At 36.1% G+C, this 19,690-nt stretch overlaps 1 protein-coding gene across 1 annotated transcript in view; it reads left to right on the top strand.

Annotated features, from left to right (window-relative positions):
* Positions 1–14,249, top strand: part of LOC114252513 (solute carrier family 7 member 14) — a 159,417-nt gene extending 145,168 nt beyond the window's left edge. The window contains exons 11-19 of the mRNA XM_028186996.2: positions 7,436–7,590; positions 8,713–8,777; positions 8,915–9,015; positions 9,111–9,257; positions 9,341–9,512; positions 9,605–9,732; positions 9,902–10,106; positions 10,184–10,288; positions 10,364–14,249. Of these exons, the coding sequence (XP_028042797.2) occupies positions 7,436–7,590; positions 8,713–8,777; positions 8,915–9,015; positions 9,111–9,257; positions 9,341–9,512; positions 9,605–9,732; positions 9,902–10,106; positions 10,184–10,288; positions 10,364–10,457 (1,172 nt within the window). The 3' untranslated portion in view covers positions 10,458–14,249. The remainder of the gene's footprint in view (positions 1–7,435; positions 7,591–8,712; positions 8,778–8,914; positions 9,016–9,110; positions 9,258–9,340; positions 9,513–9,604; positions 9,733–9,901; positions 10,107–10,183; positions 10,289–10,363) is intronic.
* Positions 14,250–19,690: the final 5,441 nt, after the last annotated feature.

Raw genomic sequence — 19,690 nt, 5'->3', positions numbered from 1 at the left:
AATTGTCTAATTCTAGTCTTTCACCTGATAGGAAACATTCTTTACATTTACTCAAAAATTCAATTTTTACAAACATTTTAATAGATTATTGTCATAAATTTTATTTATATGTTGGTCCTCGCACTTTGCAAGGAATTACAACAAGTCAATGTCTCATGATTATTTCAGATAATGCCAATTTTGTGTCGGCTACGAAACATTCAGCAGATGTTACGCGTTTTTTCGAGTCTTACTTAGAAAGCTTATCAAGAGAACTTGTAGCGCGTAATATTCGTTGGAGCCATAACCCTCCTAGTGGTGATCGTTTCGGTGGTTTCTATGAGTCTGCAATAAAATTTGCTAAATTATATTTGAAACGGATTGTAGGAGACAAATCATTTCCATTCAAAGAGCTCCGAACGCCTTTTGCTTGGGTTAAAGCAGTTCTCAATTGTAGACCGCTATGTCCACTGTTTGATGATCCAGAGGAGTTCCAAGTGCTGACGCCGACACATGTTGTGATCGGGCGGGAATTGTTCGCTGTACCGGTATTCGATATCAGTGAGCATCGTTTTTTGCCTCGCGAGCGGTGGAAAATTTTACAACTCTTTTCACAACTTTTTTGGAAATGGTGGGGCCAAGATTACCTCCACACATTTCAGCAGCGACAAAAGTGGTTCAACAGCTGTCGAATTTTAGTTCTCATTAAATCACACGCACCACCACCACCTTTACAGTGGGATCTAGCCCGAGTCACTGTATTTAAGCCAGGCGTGGATGGTGTCGTGCGAGTGGTTAAAATTCGTATAAAAAATAACGAAACGACGCGTCCTGTCGTTAAGCTTTGTCCGCCCCTAATAGCGACGAACATAGAGTTAGCATTATAACATAAACATTAGCTCATAATAAGATTACATAAAGTTAGGCCTTTGTGTGATCTCTCTTTTAGTTATAAGTCAAGTTTATTGTTTAAATACTTAGATTTAAATACTTAAAATAATTTTAATATAAATACAGTCCACTGTGAAACTGAATCAACAAAACATTGTTATTGGTATCGTAATGGGAAATCCGGGCGGATTTCGGTGGGGGGAATGTTCGATTTTGGGGTTTACATTTTGAAATCTCCCGCCAACTTGCCCGGTACTCGCGCAATCAAAACTGAGCGCGACACTAGCGCTACGTGTTGCCGCAGTTTGTGCAACATTTGAAAAAGGAGTCGTAAAATCTTTGTGCAGTTGGCGGTAAGTCCGTAATTCTTTAAATCTTTAAAATATAATAAAACTGAGCTATCGTACACCCTGCTTCGTAAAGAGCTTTTACTGTACTATGAAAGATTTTTTTATTAGATGTCAACTGTACCAGTTCTTGCCTTATTTATGTCGGCACCCACTACACCCGTAAAATCTAAGTTTAGGCAGTAGAAGAACACGGAACATTAACAATATCATCATTAATTTATCGCATATTGTCGAACCACCTTAGCTGTGCAATTAAGGTTTCTTTAAATCGCGATCAATATTGTTTCAGGAATTGCACGTTCGAAGACTTACATAACGAATTAACACAACGACATTTTATTGCCAATACTATGCTTCTATTTCATTATAAGTACCAATTTCCCGCTGGTTGAGGCTGAGGAATAGAGACAACGGTAGATAAGAAGGCTCTCTGCTATTTCTACGCAATGTTATCATGCCCTCCAGTTTGAAGGTTCCAAGTTCCAGCAAGAAGTTGATTCCAAGTTCCAAGGGCCAAGTCTTAAAGTGGGAAAGCGTTAAATAAGTTGTGATATCTATAATCTATCATGATTATTCTAAGGAATAATATCGAAATGAAATCGTTATACAGGACAGCGATAAAATGGACGTTTCCATTTTTTTATCGTAATCTAAATATAATCGATATATTGGTCAATGATCGCAAATAAAACAACACATCTAATATTCAATGTATTATATGATTCTTTAACTCTGCTCTAATGCGAACTTTTACTATGATTAAGTCCTCTTTTGAATGTTAACCGTGCCTTCGGACCCCGGGTCTTGATAGATATTGCTTCGCGTTCAAAATAAGTACGGACGGTGATTCCAACTTCCTCGGGTTATTATGAATGATTATTGTGACATTGGCATGTGACATGCCATAGGATGTCACAATCACTACAGGCGAATCATAAATTCACGATTTTTCTGATCAATAGTCTGGGGGGCGGTGAAATAATCTGGCAGCGAAATAAAGTATCTACATTTACCAAATGGCGATCGCTTTGGATTGCAAAATCCAGTGAGGTTGATTAAGAGTTTGTAGAAAAACTTAGATCTGCGGCTCATGTTATTAAGACAACTGACAGATTGTGTCTTACGGTATTTAGCTGTGGGGCAAAGATATTTAGAGACTTTTTACCTTGCAAACTATACCATTCACAATAATTTAAAATTGAGAATTACAGATCGATTAATATTAATCAGTATTGGTGTAACCTACAATTTAAGATTATACAGTTAACAAAGTAACATACATTCAATAAATACTAAACATAAAATTCCAAACAAGAAATAAAATATAAAAACGTCTGTTTGAAATTTTATAATTTGTTCCTTTGTCAGGGCACTTAATACAGGCAAATCCATTTTAAATGCAATACAAATATTGGGTCTAAACTTTAATATTTTTGAAATTAAAATATGCTTTAGTAGTGGAATCTTATTAAAGACACAAAATATGAATGAAAATTCAATACAATGGCAAAATGGGTATGTATCTAAATTGGGCTTTGACTTAGAAATTTATATTCATTCCCATGTCGAACCACACAAGGGAAAATATAATAATGCTAACACATCAACAAAATATTAACCAAAAAGAAACTAGTCAAAACCTATTCTGATGTTCAATATTACCCACCAAAGCAGTGAAAAACGTTAATGTAATACAGCAATAACTAAGCCAAGCGGGTACCAAAGTTTATGTTAAGATTTTTAAATTTTCATTGATCTGATTTTATGTCAAATGATCATATTAATATTATATTGATGATATTTTTATAATTTTTGAGATGTGAAAGACGATGTGTAAAATTTAGAAATTATTTATTCTTTCAAAGCGACATCTAGTGGCATTATAGTCCAACAAATAAGAAACGTTTATCAAACGAGAGTGCCATCTAGTCAATAGTCACTGAACTTTATTAACGCGTTAGTTTATTTATTTCTTTACCAACAAATAACATAGAGGGCGCTGCAATACTTTTTCATCACACCAACAATGAGTATCGACCTTTTTTTTCTTTGATTAAAAACCAAGTAGGGATAGGCTCTCTGAAACAAATTTTTAATGATAAATAGTCTTTAAATAAAGTTTTATACCATTTTAATCAAATTATTTTACAGATATCTTAATTTATATTTTTATTTTATCTGTGTACGAGAGAGATACAGAGTTTCCATTACTACTCGTAGGTTTTAAATACTTAAAGAGTTTTATCGTTTAATATTATTGTATTTCATAAATATTTATATATTTTCAAATAAATTGGGAAATTAAAGGTTATAAAGCCATACCTACATAATATAGTGAAAATAGAGGTGCTTCATTTTGCCAAAACCCCCACTTCCACCTCGTATTTTTTTGTCTTTCACATAAAACTAATAATTTTTAATATAATACTAATGAACGGTACTCGAACAGTGCGCTTTGCAATAATCAGACTGAAAGTAGGTCGTTTTTATTCTGATAAGGTATAAAAAATATATGCAAATCGATTAAGCCGATAGCGTACATACTAACCATACATTATTAAATAACACTCATTCTAAAAGCACTTTCTCTATCAAAACACTTAACAATTATATGATATTTTATAATAATGATAACATTGTTTTTAATTAAGCCCCGTTCTAATTTCAACTAAAATCTTACCGAAGTTGATCACTTTTCTGGTTTCCGAGTTTAGCTAAATGTTACTGATGCCATTTCCTAGATAATCCAGAAAAATGACGGGCTACGTGACCTTTGGAAGATACTAAACAAAATTATTTATTTAAACGTCACTATGTCTTTCCTGTTCTATAATATATTTACTTATCCTCATTGTGTGTATTTCGTTGAAAAAAGCACGTTATTAAAGTCATGAGTATACAAGAAGCTTTGACTGCTAATTTATTATGTGGTATTTAATAAAAAAACAAAGTCGGAAAACCAACCCCTATAACAGATCAATGTGTACATGTCGAGTCTTGTGGATTGCCAGTCTTAATGATCAACTAATCTAACTTCAGATGACGACTTCTAACTTATTAAAGAAGAATATTACACGAATCGATATGAATACAAAAAAAAAGATCATAGCTTCCGTAACCGTCAGACACAGCTTACTGAGTTTCTCGCCGGATCTTCTCGGCGGATCGCGTTTCCGATCCGGTGGTAGATTCTGCGAGGTATTGCTCTCGCTAGGGCCAGTATTAGCAAATTCGCCAGGCTGAGCCCCGTGAGTTCCCTAATTCGTTTTATGAATCTAATATAACCCATACTTACTAAAATATGTAGGAAAAAGATAAAAGAAATCTTCCGTGGACAACCGTCAATGAGGCCGTTGCTTAACTGGTACCTATATCGCACCGTGAACGCTGTCATTGGTCTTGAGTCATTGAGCTGTCTCAACTGTATTGCATGACGATCGTGTCATTTTCTCCAATATGAAACGGATGATCTCTTTCCAATAATATATAAGATGGTGCTATCTATCCTTGCATTCTCTGTCTTGGTCACATTTAAAAACGTCCCATGGACGAAATGCGGTGATGCAATTCTTGCAAGCCAAATAAGATTTATGTTCACGTAGCTCTTAGAAGCTCAATGTCACAGCTTAGAACATTAATTTTCTTGGACGGTGTTTTCATACAATATAATAAGAAAAGCAAAGGCTAAATCGCAAAAAATCCGAAGCTGCTCATAAGTGAAATACAATGTGGAACTATCGTAAAATAACAATTTAATGCAATTAGTCCTCCGGCATTTCGTTGATAGCGTTTTGTTACTAATTTTAATTCCTTACCCATAGTTATGTTGTCACATAGTTTCGTAGGACTGTTTGAATAAATAATGCAAATAATTATAGATAGAGCTATTTATTACCCAAACATTTCTAGTGTGCCTACGTTGGTGCTTGGTCTGTATTCGAAAATCAAAACGTTCTCCTACCGCAATTAGACGACAATCAGATCTGCTGATTTTAACAATATCTAGATCATTTCAATACTGTTTATAAATGTTTCACATTTTGCAAGCTGTTGATTTATTATATGTATGTACCTATATTGATTATTTTGATTTATTAATGATTTATTATTGTACATAAAATAATAAATCATTCTATTACTTATGTCTGTATATTGTAAGTAGTATATTGTATATTGTAAGTAGGTAGGTATACATTTATAGTACCTATATTTTTTATTGTTTTATTTCATCATTCCTTAATGATTTGCATAAAGGTTTAGTCAGTTTCGATAGATCTCTCTTTTCTTTCTGGTCGTTCCCTCAATGCTGAGGATCGTGACTGTATGTCAATCTTCTCCACTCGGTCCGGTTCTGCGCCATATGTACCGCTCCCCATATCTGGCCTCCAGTCACCTCCTTGAGTTGGTCAACCCATCTAGCTGGCGCTCTTCCTTTAGCGCGCTTCCCCTCCATCTGTCCGAGAATTGTGAGTTTCTCCAGGCTGTGCAATGAGGATCGCATTATGTGCCCAAAGAAACTCCGGATTCTTTCCTGGCACATAGTCAGCAGGCGCTTGGTGACCTTCAACTCTTCGAGGATGGAGACATTGGTTCTCATAGCTGTCCAAGGAATGCGTAGCAGCTTTCTCCAGCAATACATTTCAAACGCCTCAATCTTTTTGCGTTCCTTTTTCCTGAGACACCAAGTCTCCACCCCGTACAGGAAGATAGAGAAGACCAACGTACGAACCAGACGCATCTTAGTTACTCGGCGAATATTACGGTCTTTCCAGATTTTATCGAGGTTAGTCATGGCACTTTTAGCCATCCCGATACGGCGTCCGATTTCTTTCTCGCAGTTACCACGGTTAGAGATCAGCGACCCCAAGTATATAAATTCCTCCACTTTCTCATAATCTTTGAGTGCATTTGATGGACTTAAAACTTGAGCTCTGTCCACCGTCATCACTTTGGTCTTAGAGCGGTTTATGTGCAGGCCAAATTCAAGGCTCACTCTCTCTATTCGCTCCAAGATCGCAGCCATCTCGGTCTCGCTGGCTGCAAGGATTGTTGTATCATCGGCATATCTTAGGTTCGTGATCTCTCTAAGCATTATTAATAATAGTAAACATGCAAAATACCTGCTATATCTTGTTCAGAATTTCTTTAAAGAAAAATGGTTGCCTAGAAGATATCACTTTAAGCGATTAGACTACTTATTGTTCAATTATACCTATCTGCCCGTTGACTGTTTTTCATTGATGATTTTTTGTTGTGCGATAAATTAACCTCTCTCTCTCTCTCTCCAATTGTTTTTAATCATTGAACCAATAGTGTTTATATCTACGATATTAGGGTATGATATATCAGCCAATACACTATAAATAGTCCATAATAGCTGCTTAGGTACTTTCTGTTGAGAATAATTCCACGATATGTTCAGCGACTTGGTTTCATCAAGCCTTTCTCTCCTTGTGACGCCGACAATGAAATATGAGAACGAACATATTTTGCCCCACACATATAATTTAAATTTAGTTTGCTAAACACAAAGGCGTCATATCCAGAAACGTTACCCTTGCGAATAAAATGTCTGGACAAAAATAAACATGAACAATAAAAAACCTAATACACCATTCAAAAAACGACGCTCGATGAAGAAGGCTAAGCGCTCGTTTTGCAGAAAGTTTGCTGAATTTCGAAGCTCCCTAGATTTCATTGATTTTCTCAGCTAGTCCCCGAGTCTGGGCTTGCTTGGCCCTAGGTAGGTGTCAGATTTAACAAAGGCAAGTAGGGTGCGTAAAGAGCACAACCGATATTTCGTCTCTTTTTATCGAATAGCTTGTGCGCAATGCTTTCTTGCCCGGGTACTCGTGAATGGCCTGATCCAAAGTTAGAGCAACGCGGATGTTCGACGTTGGGAGACGTGTTCGAGACAATCGTACTGCCCGGAAAAACATCTTAGATGCACGCTACGGAGATACGAATGTTTCCGGCGAACATCCGCGTTGCTTTCCACCAGCCCCATGCTCCGAAAACTCTTAGGTAAGAATTATTTTTTCAAAATAACTCATTCAGTTCGGAATAATTAATTTCATTCTTCTTTTTTCATTATTTTCAGCCTAAGTTCTATTTTGTTTATTATTAAACTATTATTTGCAATTTATTCAACATTTTTGACCATGAACTTAATCGACAGGTATAAATAGTATGTAATAGTTGATAATCTTCCACAGGCACCCTTCTCGCCTATACCTTGGTTTCAACCTGCGTTTTGGTTCTCCGCTATCAACCTCACACCACAAACCTCATCGAGCTGCTGCCGCAAAGCTTGAGAACTCCTGTAGAACCAGACGCTACCGCCACCGCGTCCCACGAGACATGCTTCACTGTGAGTATAAAAACGTATTTCTAACAATTATTATATATGTATACTAGCTGTACCCGTCCGCACCGCTGGGCATTAAAAATGAACACTATTATTTTTCACTCCCTACAAAGATTCTCATCATTAACGCCCCCGCAACTGGTGTAGGGAGTCCGACACTCATATAAATATTAGCCTATCCATTAAGTACATGTATTTTCTACATGGATACCAAGTTTCAAGTCAATCGGATGAATGGTTCAGTAGTTATAATGGAACATCCGTAAAAACCGCTGCAGATTTATAATATATTAGTATAGATATCTCTGTAAGTCATGAATATGTTTGTCCGTTTTACTTAGTTCGGGCCTGATCCCGTTAATAGGGGTTGGAGGGTGACCGGGAGGATGAGGGAGCGTCCGGGTGAATCGATGGGAAGATGACCGGGCATTCTTGACATGCGCATTGAGACCGAACAGCCTCCGCCTTGAACATACTGATCGTTCTAGATCTGATTTATAGTTTGAATCTCGCGCTGTTATTTTTAAGCTTAACAAGCTTGAGAAACAATGTTTTCTACTACAGCGTACTGCTACGATGACTGTTGTTATTATTATTACACTTATATACTGTAACTTATAAAATAACTTTGTCAAAAACTTTTCTATTAAATGAGATTAAAGACTTAGAGTTAAATACATCTCGTGCCGAATGCTTAAACATTTTCTTTTAGTGCCTCATGAAACCGCAATACAAGATACAACAAATACATTTAACTTTGCCTCGTCTGTAAGAGTTTGGTCATTGTGAAATTAATTATTTTGATACAGTAAAAACCCTATCTAACTAAAACAAAACAATAATGCAAAAATTTAAAATAGAAGTAATATGTAACACATTTATCGTAAATTATGTTTTCTAAAAGAAGGACGCTGCACGTAAATATTTTCTTCTTTCTACTTATTTCTTCTTCTAGACCGGAGAATGGACAACAATGTTAGTCTTGTGTCAGGGTATTAAGACCACCAATCCACACTTACTAGTGGTAAAATGTTCTATTGATGGTGTCACCGTTCCTATTTCAGTCGCGAAGATGAGAGATGAAGAGATGAGATGAGATTCCTAACAGCAATGTTACTGTTACAGGGACACCTGCAAGCCCATATCCAAGCAGCCAGTCAACACGTTATGGTCCGTCGTGTCACCCGAAGGTATTTTGTTTTTCCATTTAGGAGTTCTGCGATGCGAACACGCCTGCGATTTTTGGCAAACGCGAAAGGCCAGGCCGACCATTATTATATATTATGTGTTTCAATCGAATGGAGTCTCGACATAGTTATTTTCACAGTTCTCCGGACTCCGACGATACTCTTCCTGGTGACGACAGCGAAGAGTACGGTCGTGATGACACCTTCCTCGTTAATTCGGCTGCCGAAAACAAGTTCTACGGTAATTTCTTTATAACTCATCCTTTTGAAGTTGCTTACTTAAAATTCATATTTTATTTTCGATACCTATCATTTACGAATTTCGTGTCGTAATAGTGGGCGCGGTTCCTGGGGGCTCCGGAGCTGCTTACACGCGTTGCGGCCGCTTCATGGAAGCAATATCTCGTAGGCTGCACGCCATGTCTTATCTCTGCCCTGGTCTCTTCCCCTGGGTCGACTGCGGTCCAGCTACCGAATTTACCGGTTAGTTAATCAATTAGTGTCGACTTGAATTTTTTGCACCATACAAATTTCGGCTCGTATCTATAAAGTTAACATTGTTTCAGGTTTGTTCGTGATCAAGGCTGTAGGTGTGATGTTCGTTATGATCTTCTTGTTTGACGTCTTGGCTGCCTACGGTAACCCCGGTACCTCTACCTTCACCGCCGTTGTTATGGTACTTCTCTTTCTCGGAATCGTCCTGATCCTTCTTCTTATCTCCCGTAAACCACAGAACCGGTAACGTGTTTTATTTTAATAATTTTGTCAAAAGATTTCATAGTTTAAATCAATGTTTGTTAATACGTTTTATTTAATTATTTTGGAAACAGCGTTGCCCTGATGTACACGACCCCTGGACTTCCGTTCGTGCCGACTATCGCTATTATCGTCAACATCTACCTGATTCTGAACCTCTCGATCCTGACTCTTGTTCGTTTCACCGTCTGGATGGCACTCGGTAAGTACTACGGTTGTGTAAGTACTGAATTAATAAAAATGCAAAGCGTTTGCTGGAGCGGCATGTCTTATTTAATTATTATTCTTCATTACATTCGATTGTACCAACAGGAGAGACGGGCGTTGGCAGAGCGGTGAATTAACGGGACCTATTATTTTTAATATGACAGGTCTCGTGATGTACTTCAAATACGGAATCAAGAACTCAACCTTGGAAACCAACCCAAAGATGCCACGCGCTGTTACTCCACCCCCACCGAATCCCCTTGACCGCACCACGATCCCGCCAGCTTCTCCAGGACAGTCCAAACCAGTTGGAGACCGGAACATTTTTGAGGGAGACGGCAATAGCGGATTCTACGGACACTTTGACCAGTACGTGAAGGCGATACTGCATCTAACAATATTGGTACCGATGTAAACAATTTTCAAATAATAAACATTACTTTTAGATACCCCGATCCGCTTCTGTCTTGGCACGAGTCGAATCTAGAGCCTGCTCAATCAACCAGCCGAGGAACAATGTCAACGACTACTTACAAACAGGTTGAGACTAGGTCGGTAAATAGATACTACAATTTTTCAATTTATTTCACTTGCCCTGATCAAATAACTATGTAACTGATTTTCAGATACAACATGAAAACCAACAGTACGACATCCCACACTTCGAGTCGACCACCATGGGCGTACCCAGATTCTACATATGACACATGGGACGACTAAAGTCTCTTTTTTTAATTTTCTCCATTAGATTCATTTAAATACTTACAGTATCTGGCGGTCACTATTTGGTGAGATTTTAACGTCACCAATTTTGTGTAATTCATCAGATACTATGAGTATTTTTGAAATAGTTTTCTACTAAATATTTCATTGGTAATAATTTTAGCACCATCACAATTCAATATATTATTGTCTCAAGATGGGCGGCGACATGTACGTTTTGATGTCCATGGGCTCCGGTAACAACTTAACATCAGGCGGACCGCGAGCTCATCCGCCCATATAGAGCAATAAAACATATCCCCAAATATCTCTGACCACTAATTACAAAAAACCTACAGTCTTAGTCTAAATTTCCTAAAATTATCAATGAAAATTTAGTAACATTAGATCATTTCTTATTCTCATAAATTTGTCGGTTTTTAAGTGATTTTTTCTAAAATGTAGGTGTATACATTATTATCTAATTTCAATCATTTAAAGTCTGTTAATTGTAATGATTTTTTTCATTCATTTAAAGTTACATAAAAGTTTCTAAATATGAATTTCTTTTTTAAATATAATTTATCAACTCATTATACACCTACTACTTTAGTTAATCTTTTTAAAAATATTTGTTTATTTATTTGTTTAATTTCACGTCTAAGTTAAAAAGAAGAGTAACATCTTATAAAGGAACCATGTAGTACTCGGTGGATCGTGGTGGACTCCAAATTTAATATGCGGAAACAAATATCCTACGTGGCTATAGATTACTTTCTGGAACACTCGAATTATATTCTACATTAAAGAAAAACTAAGAACTAACTAACAACAATAACTTCTTGTTGTCCACCGATATATATTTCATTTAAAAAAAATTTTCTATTCAATTTACTTCCCTTCATAACTATCAAGCTCACTAGAATCACATTAAAAATTCCTATCTTCAAATCGAAACATATCAGACGAATTTCTATAGATTTCTTAAAATTACTTACAATATTTATGTAAACTAATCCCCTCTATCTAAACTATCCTATCTAAAACAGTTTGGAAATTCTCTTAAATACAAAACCATTGTATTAAACTGTCTTATACTTTGTACATGTCTTTACAAACTTCTACGGAGTTCGTTCAACTTTTAAATCCCTCTTATTGTTCGAAAGCCTGTATTGGAATGTGTATTTGTTGCGGATCGTTCTTGAATTAAAATTTCACTAACAATTTATTGTTGCGAAGATTTTTCGGGACATGTTTGACCATGAATACGTAAGCTGGCGAAAACGAATCACAACAAACAATCACTACTGGAAAGTCTTCCGTCTATTATAACTGAACGTTTATTTGTGTGAGATGAGAGTGCAATTGAAACTAGAGTTATGGTAGAGATTGGCAATGTCTGGAGTGATAGAACAGGCCAGGGACGCCGGCCATGTTCAGTGGTATGACGTTTTGATTGTCTTCATCATTTTCAGCAAATGAAGGTTTAGCTTTATAATAATTCGTAAATATAATCGCTGAGTGGCCGTTATTAAATTCGCTAACACGTAGATTCCTATTAATTTGTTTTATTTTCATCGAGTCTCGGAGGCATTCTTGATGACGTGATATTTTATGTAATGTGTTATAAGTTTGTAATTTTAATCAGCTATTCTAGAAACTTATGGGTCCGCGACTAGTTTTCGTAATTAGGTTAATGAATGTTTTTCGTTACTAAATGTATCTCGTTGGATTTTGCTGCGATCGGCATTTGGACTATGAGAAAATTTGGACTGAACTTAGATGAGGCTAGAGAGGTGGTGTCGTTGGCAGCAAAATTAATCGCTAGTAATTAGTCTTGATGTAAGTCTTAGTATAACGTAGTTTTAAGGCGGCAGTGTCTCTAAGTAAAACCTCTTGCGTCATAAAAAAAATTAAAACAAAGAATTATCACGAATAATTCTATTTCAGTACTTTTAGTATCATATAACAGGAATTAACATTGGTTTCTTGAAACGTCATAATTGAAAATAATAAGAACTTAACAGTTGTTGATCAATGAATTAAATGGTTGGCTTTTGAAATGTGATCGTGGAATTGTGAATGAATGTATGTTAATTGTTAATAGCTGGTTCGCATGGTGTCCCTTGACTCGTTCTGTAATTAGAATTAAATTCAATTCGAGAATTTCTCGAAAATTCGATATTAATTCTGAATATCGACGACAACGGGGATAATATTATTTAGTGTATAAAGCGTGAGAGTTTGTTGTAATGGTTAATATCTGGTATTCGAATTAAGGCAAAATTGTTAAATAATCGTTAAATTTCAAATCGGTATCTAGCACTCAAGTTTTTGCGATGAGGCTGCATGCCATTTAGATTTTAATATCATTATACCTATTTATTCTCTAGTAATAATGAAATAACGTGTGTCGTATGCCGCGTATGAAACCAAAACCTACTTCATTAATTAGGACAGACCCCAAACCACTATCGTATTTTTAATATGTGTGCTTTATGATTCTCGTGGAAAAAATTATGATCCGTTGCTAACTATGAAGCTTATTACAGCATGCGTTTTGTAACTGGTAGGTATTGGAATGTGAATATTATCGGTCTTGAAGTCTACTTGAAAGATAATAAGAGATATCGTCAACAAAAAGTATAGATAATAACTGAACGTTATAATGGAGCGAAATGATGTGGCATCATTGGAACAACAAAAATGTTATATAAATAATTAGTAATGGTTATAATGTGCCTACAACGAATACAGCTTACAAATCACTAATAATGTTAGGCACCTTAAAGTGAGATCTAACTTTAGGCAGAATAATTATATTACCAGGAATTTTAAAAGCTATGATCTAATGTAACAGTCTTAGTAACTTAAACTAAACACCAAAAAGTTATTTTAGGCACCTTAAAGTCAGATCTAACTTTAGGCAGAAAAATTATATTACCAGGAATTTTAAAAGCTATTTGATGCTACAGTCTTAGTAACATATACTAAACACCAAAAAGTATATGTTAGGTTTATTAGTTATTGTATTAAAAATTTATCAGATTTATGGGAAGCAAGCTAGATCATAATACAAACAATCTTTGATAGACTTGTGTACGTACGGTAAGAAAGAAAATTGATGCGAAAATCTCAACGTGTGCTCAGTTATGTTGCTGTAAGTATTATTTTGAACCCCGATTTTCGTCTTGTATCCCGATAAATGTTGAAATGGTATGAAAAAAAAAATACCTTAGGAATGTAAGTTCTCAGAGCTTCGTCCATCATATCGCGACGACTCTGACGATAGTTTAAGTTTTAAAAATTATTAAACGCCAACATTATATGTGTTTCGTGAGTAATCTAAAGGAATGTAATCGATAAACGTTACTTGGAAATGTTTTGCTATGTGTATCGCTCAAACGCAGGCTGAAATATAGATATTAGCATGAATGAATGAGCTACTCTATACACGCAAATAATACGAGTAACGTTCGTCGATTTCGCAGATCTGTGATGAGTTTTGTGTAGCAATTTTATTCATTAAATACTTAAAAATCAAATTCATAATAAAAAAATGCTGTCTCACTCTTACACACTAGAGAGTGAAACGCATATTTTTGTAAAATATTTAAACTGAAAATGCATTTATAATGATTTAATGATAAAATAACGTTTATAATCGGAAACAGATCTGTTAGAATTTAATTTTATGTACTCATTGGAAACATAAATAATGGAGTTTAAATACATGTAATCGATATAATATTACTTATGAATTTATCTTAATCAATATACTGAAATATATAATACGGAATATGTGTCTAATGTAATCACATTTAATTGACCCTTTATAAGTCTAAGTTAACGCAGAGGTTGCAATAGCAATCGAACTACCCGCTCATGTGATATAAATGCAGAGACCGACCGAATATCTTATTAGGCTTCGTTGAAGTGTCCATAATGCTCAGCGAACACCTTTAGATATGCTCAAAAATGAAAATTGTGCGATCACCATCTTGATACAGAAAACAAATTTCGTTTCGCATGGGTTTAAAACGAAACAAAACTACCCTCGCACTTAATTGGCTTCTATAGCTACATTACGCTTTGGAACCGTGTTCCATCCTGTTCCGCTGAATTAGTAGTAGCATTTTAAGCGCGAAAGTAGATTCTTGGTATCGGCGGAAATTAACTTCGAATATACGAGAATTAAAAAGACCCTTGAAATTAAAGAGTGTCGGGCTTATTTCGAAATACATAGTTGGATGCTTCATATCCAATATGTTAAGAAAACTACCCGCTACAGATTACCTGAGGAGTTTTCATTAATTACTACAGACTTTTTACAATCATCGGTACATCGCTTTTCCAAGTCAAACATTCACCTTGAAGCTCAGGTCATAGATGGTCGTACATGGTCGATCACACGCACACACACTGCAAATGCAGCCTACTAAATATCTCTATTAATGTGACAACCCTAAATTTGGTTGTCTAAATTGGTTTTTACGCCAAGTAAGATCCGGTAAGTTTCTCTGTTTTTGACGTGAGCGATTAGATGAAAATGCATGATTTGTTAAGGTTCCGGGAGTATACTGCAGAATGCGGCATTTATACAAAATGAGTGCGCAGTGATCGACACGGAACAGAACTTCGACGTGCAATCGAGCTTAATAAATTCTAGCCTCCTAACAGACGCTCATAAGGTATATGCTAATTCGCTGTTGAATAATACTAAAAAACGGATAATGTAATGTGTTTTGAGTCATTTTACATTCGTTTTCATTATCTTAATGCCTTAACCGTAGCGTAGCCGTTGACTTTGCTCCTTTGCTACGCCGCGTTGAGTTTAGATCTCGTATCTGGCAAGCAAGTGTCACAAATGGAGACGATGGCGATTGTTAGTTTTGCGACTGCTCATATTGGTACTTCTCACAGATGAACAAGATTCTGCATGTCAGTTTCGAACTTTAGAAGCCTAAAACCTCGTTTAAGGGAGGATCATGTAAGTTTAAATAAATACGAAAACGAATTTTAAACAAATATAAAATCAAAAAAGATTTGATCCATTGAAGAGAAATCATCCATTGATCCGTTGAGAAATTGATCAATAACAAATCACTATTTTTGTAGTTCGCTGGCTATATGTAACCTTTGCCTTTAACCTTTGGTTGTACTTGTAAATTGATTAGATCAAATATTGGACTGAATTTTATTTTATGGAAAGTTAGTCTCATGATAGCATTTCACTTGACGCCGTGTATGCGAGTAGAGGTACTAAAAGTTTTAATCAATATTCAAAAGAAAACACTAACTTAATCAAATGAACCAACAAGTATAAACTTACTCAGGAAACAGAAACGCGTTTGTCTAAAATAAATGAATTATTTGCATTTATGGTAATAAAATAATAATAAGTAGTAAATCCTCTATATTGTCGTTTGGGATAAAGAAAAAAACAAATACACTATGACATGTATGTGAAGTGCTATTATAGTGAGACTAAAATTTGCGGTACCATCACAGTTGTAATGTTTTTCATACGAATGTTTTTCGCTGAAGACAAATCGATCGTCAATTGAAAATCAAACGGAAATGTACAAGTAGGTATATATGTTACCAACTGTAACATCGGACACATTTAAACATGTAACTTAATGTTATATTCATGAAATTCAGTTCAAAGTGTTTCATGGGCATATTATTAACAGTACATAACAAGGAAGTTTTGATTTGTAGATAAAAAATACAACATTATTTTAGACATAAGTAGACATAGACAAACCTTTTTGCACTACAAAGAACTTCTACCTGTCATCGACTTTTTTTTTCCTACCTATGCTGATAGCCTTGAGAGGCTATTTCAGCTTCGCCCTAACGTTTGTAGGTGAGCTCACGGGGCTCAACCGAAGAGTTGCTAACAAGCAAGAGCAGTTCTTCGCAGAATTTACCACCGGATCGGAAACGCGACCCACTGAGAAGATCCGGCGAGAAACTCAGTGGGCTCCTGTCATAGACTATACAGTCAAAACTTACACTCAATGAGTTTAAAAAATTGACACGAATTCACCTAATTTTTACAAATTCCGGAATCCATTCAAATACCGTGACTTCAAAAACGTGCCAGATCACGCAGTCGGAAACTCTTATTAAGCTCGAACTAGGACTTTTGAGTTTGATTCTCGACCCAGAGTAGAAAGTCAAGATGAGGGAATCTAATGAAGAAATTCGATACGTTTTAAAATTTTACTACAAAAAAGGTAAAAATGCAACGCAAGCCGCGAAAAAAAATTGCGATGTTTATGGACCTAGTGCAGTATCTGTGAGAGTAGCACAAATCTGGTTTAAGCGTTTTCAATCCGGAAATTTTGATGTCAAAGATGCTCGTCTCTCTGGTCGCCCTATTACGAAAAAAATGGATGCCATTTTTGAAAAAGTGAAGCAAGATCGGCATATCAGTAGTTACGATGTAGCTGAAGAAATAGGAATTTATCACAAAACAGTTTTGGCGCATTTGAAAAAAACTGGGTACCTACACGAAAAGCTCGATATTGGTTACGTCACGAGCTCACTGAAAGAAACCTAATGAACTGTGTACTCATTTGTGATTGTTTATTACGACGTAATAAAACCGAACTATTTTTGAAGAAGCTGATAACTGGTGATGAAGAGTGGATCACGGACGACAAGAACGTGCGAAAAAGGTCGTGGTCAAAGGCCGGTTAGGCTTCACAGACTGTAGCGAAGCCCAGGTTAACTCGCAACAAGGTGATGCTGTATGTGTGGTGGGATTGGAAGGGCATTATTCATAATGAGCTGTTACCACCAGACAGAACCATCGATTCTGAACCCTACTGCGAACAACGGATTAGATTAAAGCAAGAAGTTGAGAGAAAGCGGCCCGAATTAATCAACAGAAGATATATGGTTTTTCATCATGATAACGCTAGACAGCAAAAATTAAGAGCTTGGCTGGGAGTTGTTAATGCATCCGCCGTATAGTCCTGATCTTGCGCCTTCAGATTTCCACCTGTTTCGGTCTTTTCAGAATTTTTAGGCAGTGTCTGGTTAAGATCACGAGAGGACTGCCAAAACCAATTGTCGCGGTATTTTGACCAGAAGCCCCAAAATTTCTATAGCAATGGGATCATGTCTCTACTTGCAAGATGGCAAAAATTTATCGAACAAAATGGTATAATATATTATAATGGTATAATGGTATAATATAAAATGGTATAATAAACAAAATGGTATAATGGTATAATATATTAAAAATGTTGTGAATTTTCTTTTTTGAATGAATTTTCTTTTACGATGAAACTTTTTCTTCAGCCTATTACATATGTATCTAGTACTGCATGATAAATCGATGTCTTTGAAGCGTCTCGTATTGACGAAGAAAAATTCTACTCTTGTTCTTTTTCACCCTCTTCAATCGTTAAGTTTCCATAGACTAAGCCGTGGATTTAGATCAGAAACAGTTCCGCTAATAACTGCATTGGAATAGTTGAATACTAATGTAAAGTTGCGCTTGAAAATCGTGTGTTCAGTGAACACAGTGAATTCTCAGATAAGTGCCAGGACCAGGATAGAACTCAATGTGCTTCCGTTTGACTCCATCACCGTCGAACCGCCCGGACAATCACAGTTTGTAACTTAAAGCCATTTAAATCTTAGTTCAAGGCCAAAAGTTTGACTTTGATCTGTCCGGGGAAGGTTATTAGAAGATTTATACAAAGAGAAGATAATGCTTAAAATAATGTTGTATTTGTAGTTTGTTTCTTTCTGACGTAATTTGCCTCTGACTTATAAAGGGTTAACCATATAGATATTAGCGTTTCAATGTTCTTGATGTATTAGTCATTTTAATGATCTCTATGTTGCATGTAATCATTATCCATAGCCTGAGGCTCTCTTAAAGAGCCTTTCTGTACTGCAATGTTGTTCATAAAATAAATAAAAAATATAAAGTGTTTTTATTTATATAAAGATAGCCACCCATTAAATAGATTATCTTACTAGTATCTAATGGAAACTTAGTATGCGGGTCGACAATAAAGACCCGCCCTGGCTGCGCGTGGTAAACTGAGAAATAGTTTGCTAACAGCAGCCTTAGCAAGATCAGCTTTTTTTTTCCTGCCTAAGCTGATAGCCTTGAGAGGCTATTTCAGCGTAACCTTAACTAGTAGGTGAGCCCACGGGGATAAAACGGATGACGTCGCTAACACGAACTCTAGCAAGAGCCGTGCTTCGCAGAATCTACCACAGAATCGGAAACGCGACCCACTGAGAAAATCTGGCGAGAAACTCAGTGGGCTGTGTCTGTGGGTTAATTAACTCGTCGAGCCCTTCATCGCAAGCGACGGGTTCGACGAGAACGATGACCGGGAAAGATCAGTACTTCGCGAAATCTACCACCGGATCGGAATGGCGACCCAATGAGAAAATGCGTTGAAAAACTCAGTGGGTTATGTCTATGGGTTAATTCCCCAGTCGAACTCGTCGATTACGACGAAGAGACGACGGTGACCGGTGCTTGAAGAGCCCAAAAGCGCCGAGAATGGATCCGGGAGATGCGAAAAGACAATTTACAAGTATACAATTTCCAAAAATATCCGAAATTGAGTTAATATGCGGAATCATTTGGTATCACCAGTATTTTTCTCATAAATACTGTCAAAAGAGCCTAATTCAGTTTTAGTTTTTATTTTTTTTAGTTTACCTATATTTTGACTATTATCAACAAAATTAATACATAATTTTATTTTACCTTAAAAGACAAATAATGTAACTGGTAAAAAATAAAAAATAAATATTGCAAAGATCATTAATATTAAAAATATCACATGTTAATAAACCTTTAAAACACTCTCCCGTAAAATTAGTAAGTTTTGAGATTATACGGTTTTAATGTGAGAAGACGATGTTTCGGATGACAGCGGCTTTGCCTTGCCCTGTCACCTAGATCGGATATGGGTGACCCTATTCCTAATCCTTTTAGGAGTAAATTTTAGAAAAAACGAGAAAATGTATAAAATTATGCACTTCTTACGTTGAACATTGCGGACTTCCATAGTACCATTTATCATTAATTAACCCCGGAGGAGAAGCTAAATTTCAAAAAATCCTCTTATTGGAATACTTACAAGATAAAAAGCACCATCTGCAAAATTTCGAGATGGTATCCCCAGCGGCTTAGGCTCTGCGTTGATGAATCAATGAGTCGCTCAATCACTCAGGACAAGTAACTAACTATACGTGAATAT

This window comes from Bombyx mandarina, chromosome 01 (assembly GCF_030267445.1).
Source record: "Bombyx mandarina strain Sakado chromosome 01, ASM3026744v2".
NCBI classification, from domain to species: domain Eukaryota; kingdom Metazoa; phylum Arthropoda; class Insecta; order Lepidoptera; family Bombycidae; genus Bombyx; species Bombyx mandarina.
The sequence above is the reverse complement of the archived record's forward strand: the minus strand, read 5'-3'. Positions and strand labels throughout refer to the sequence as shown.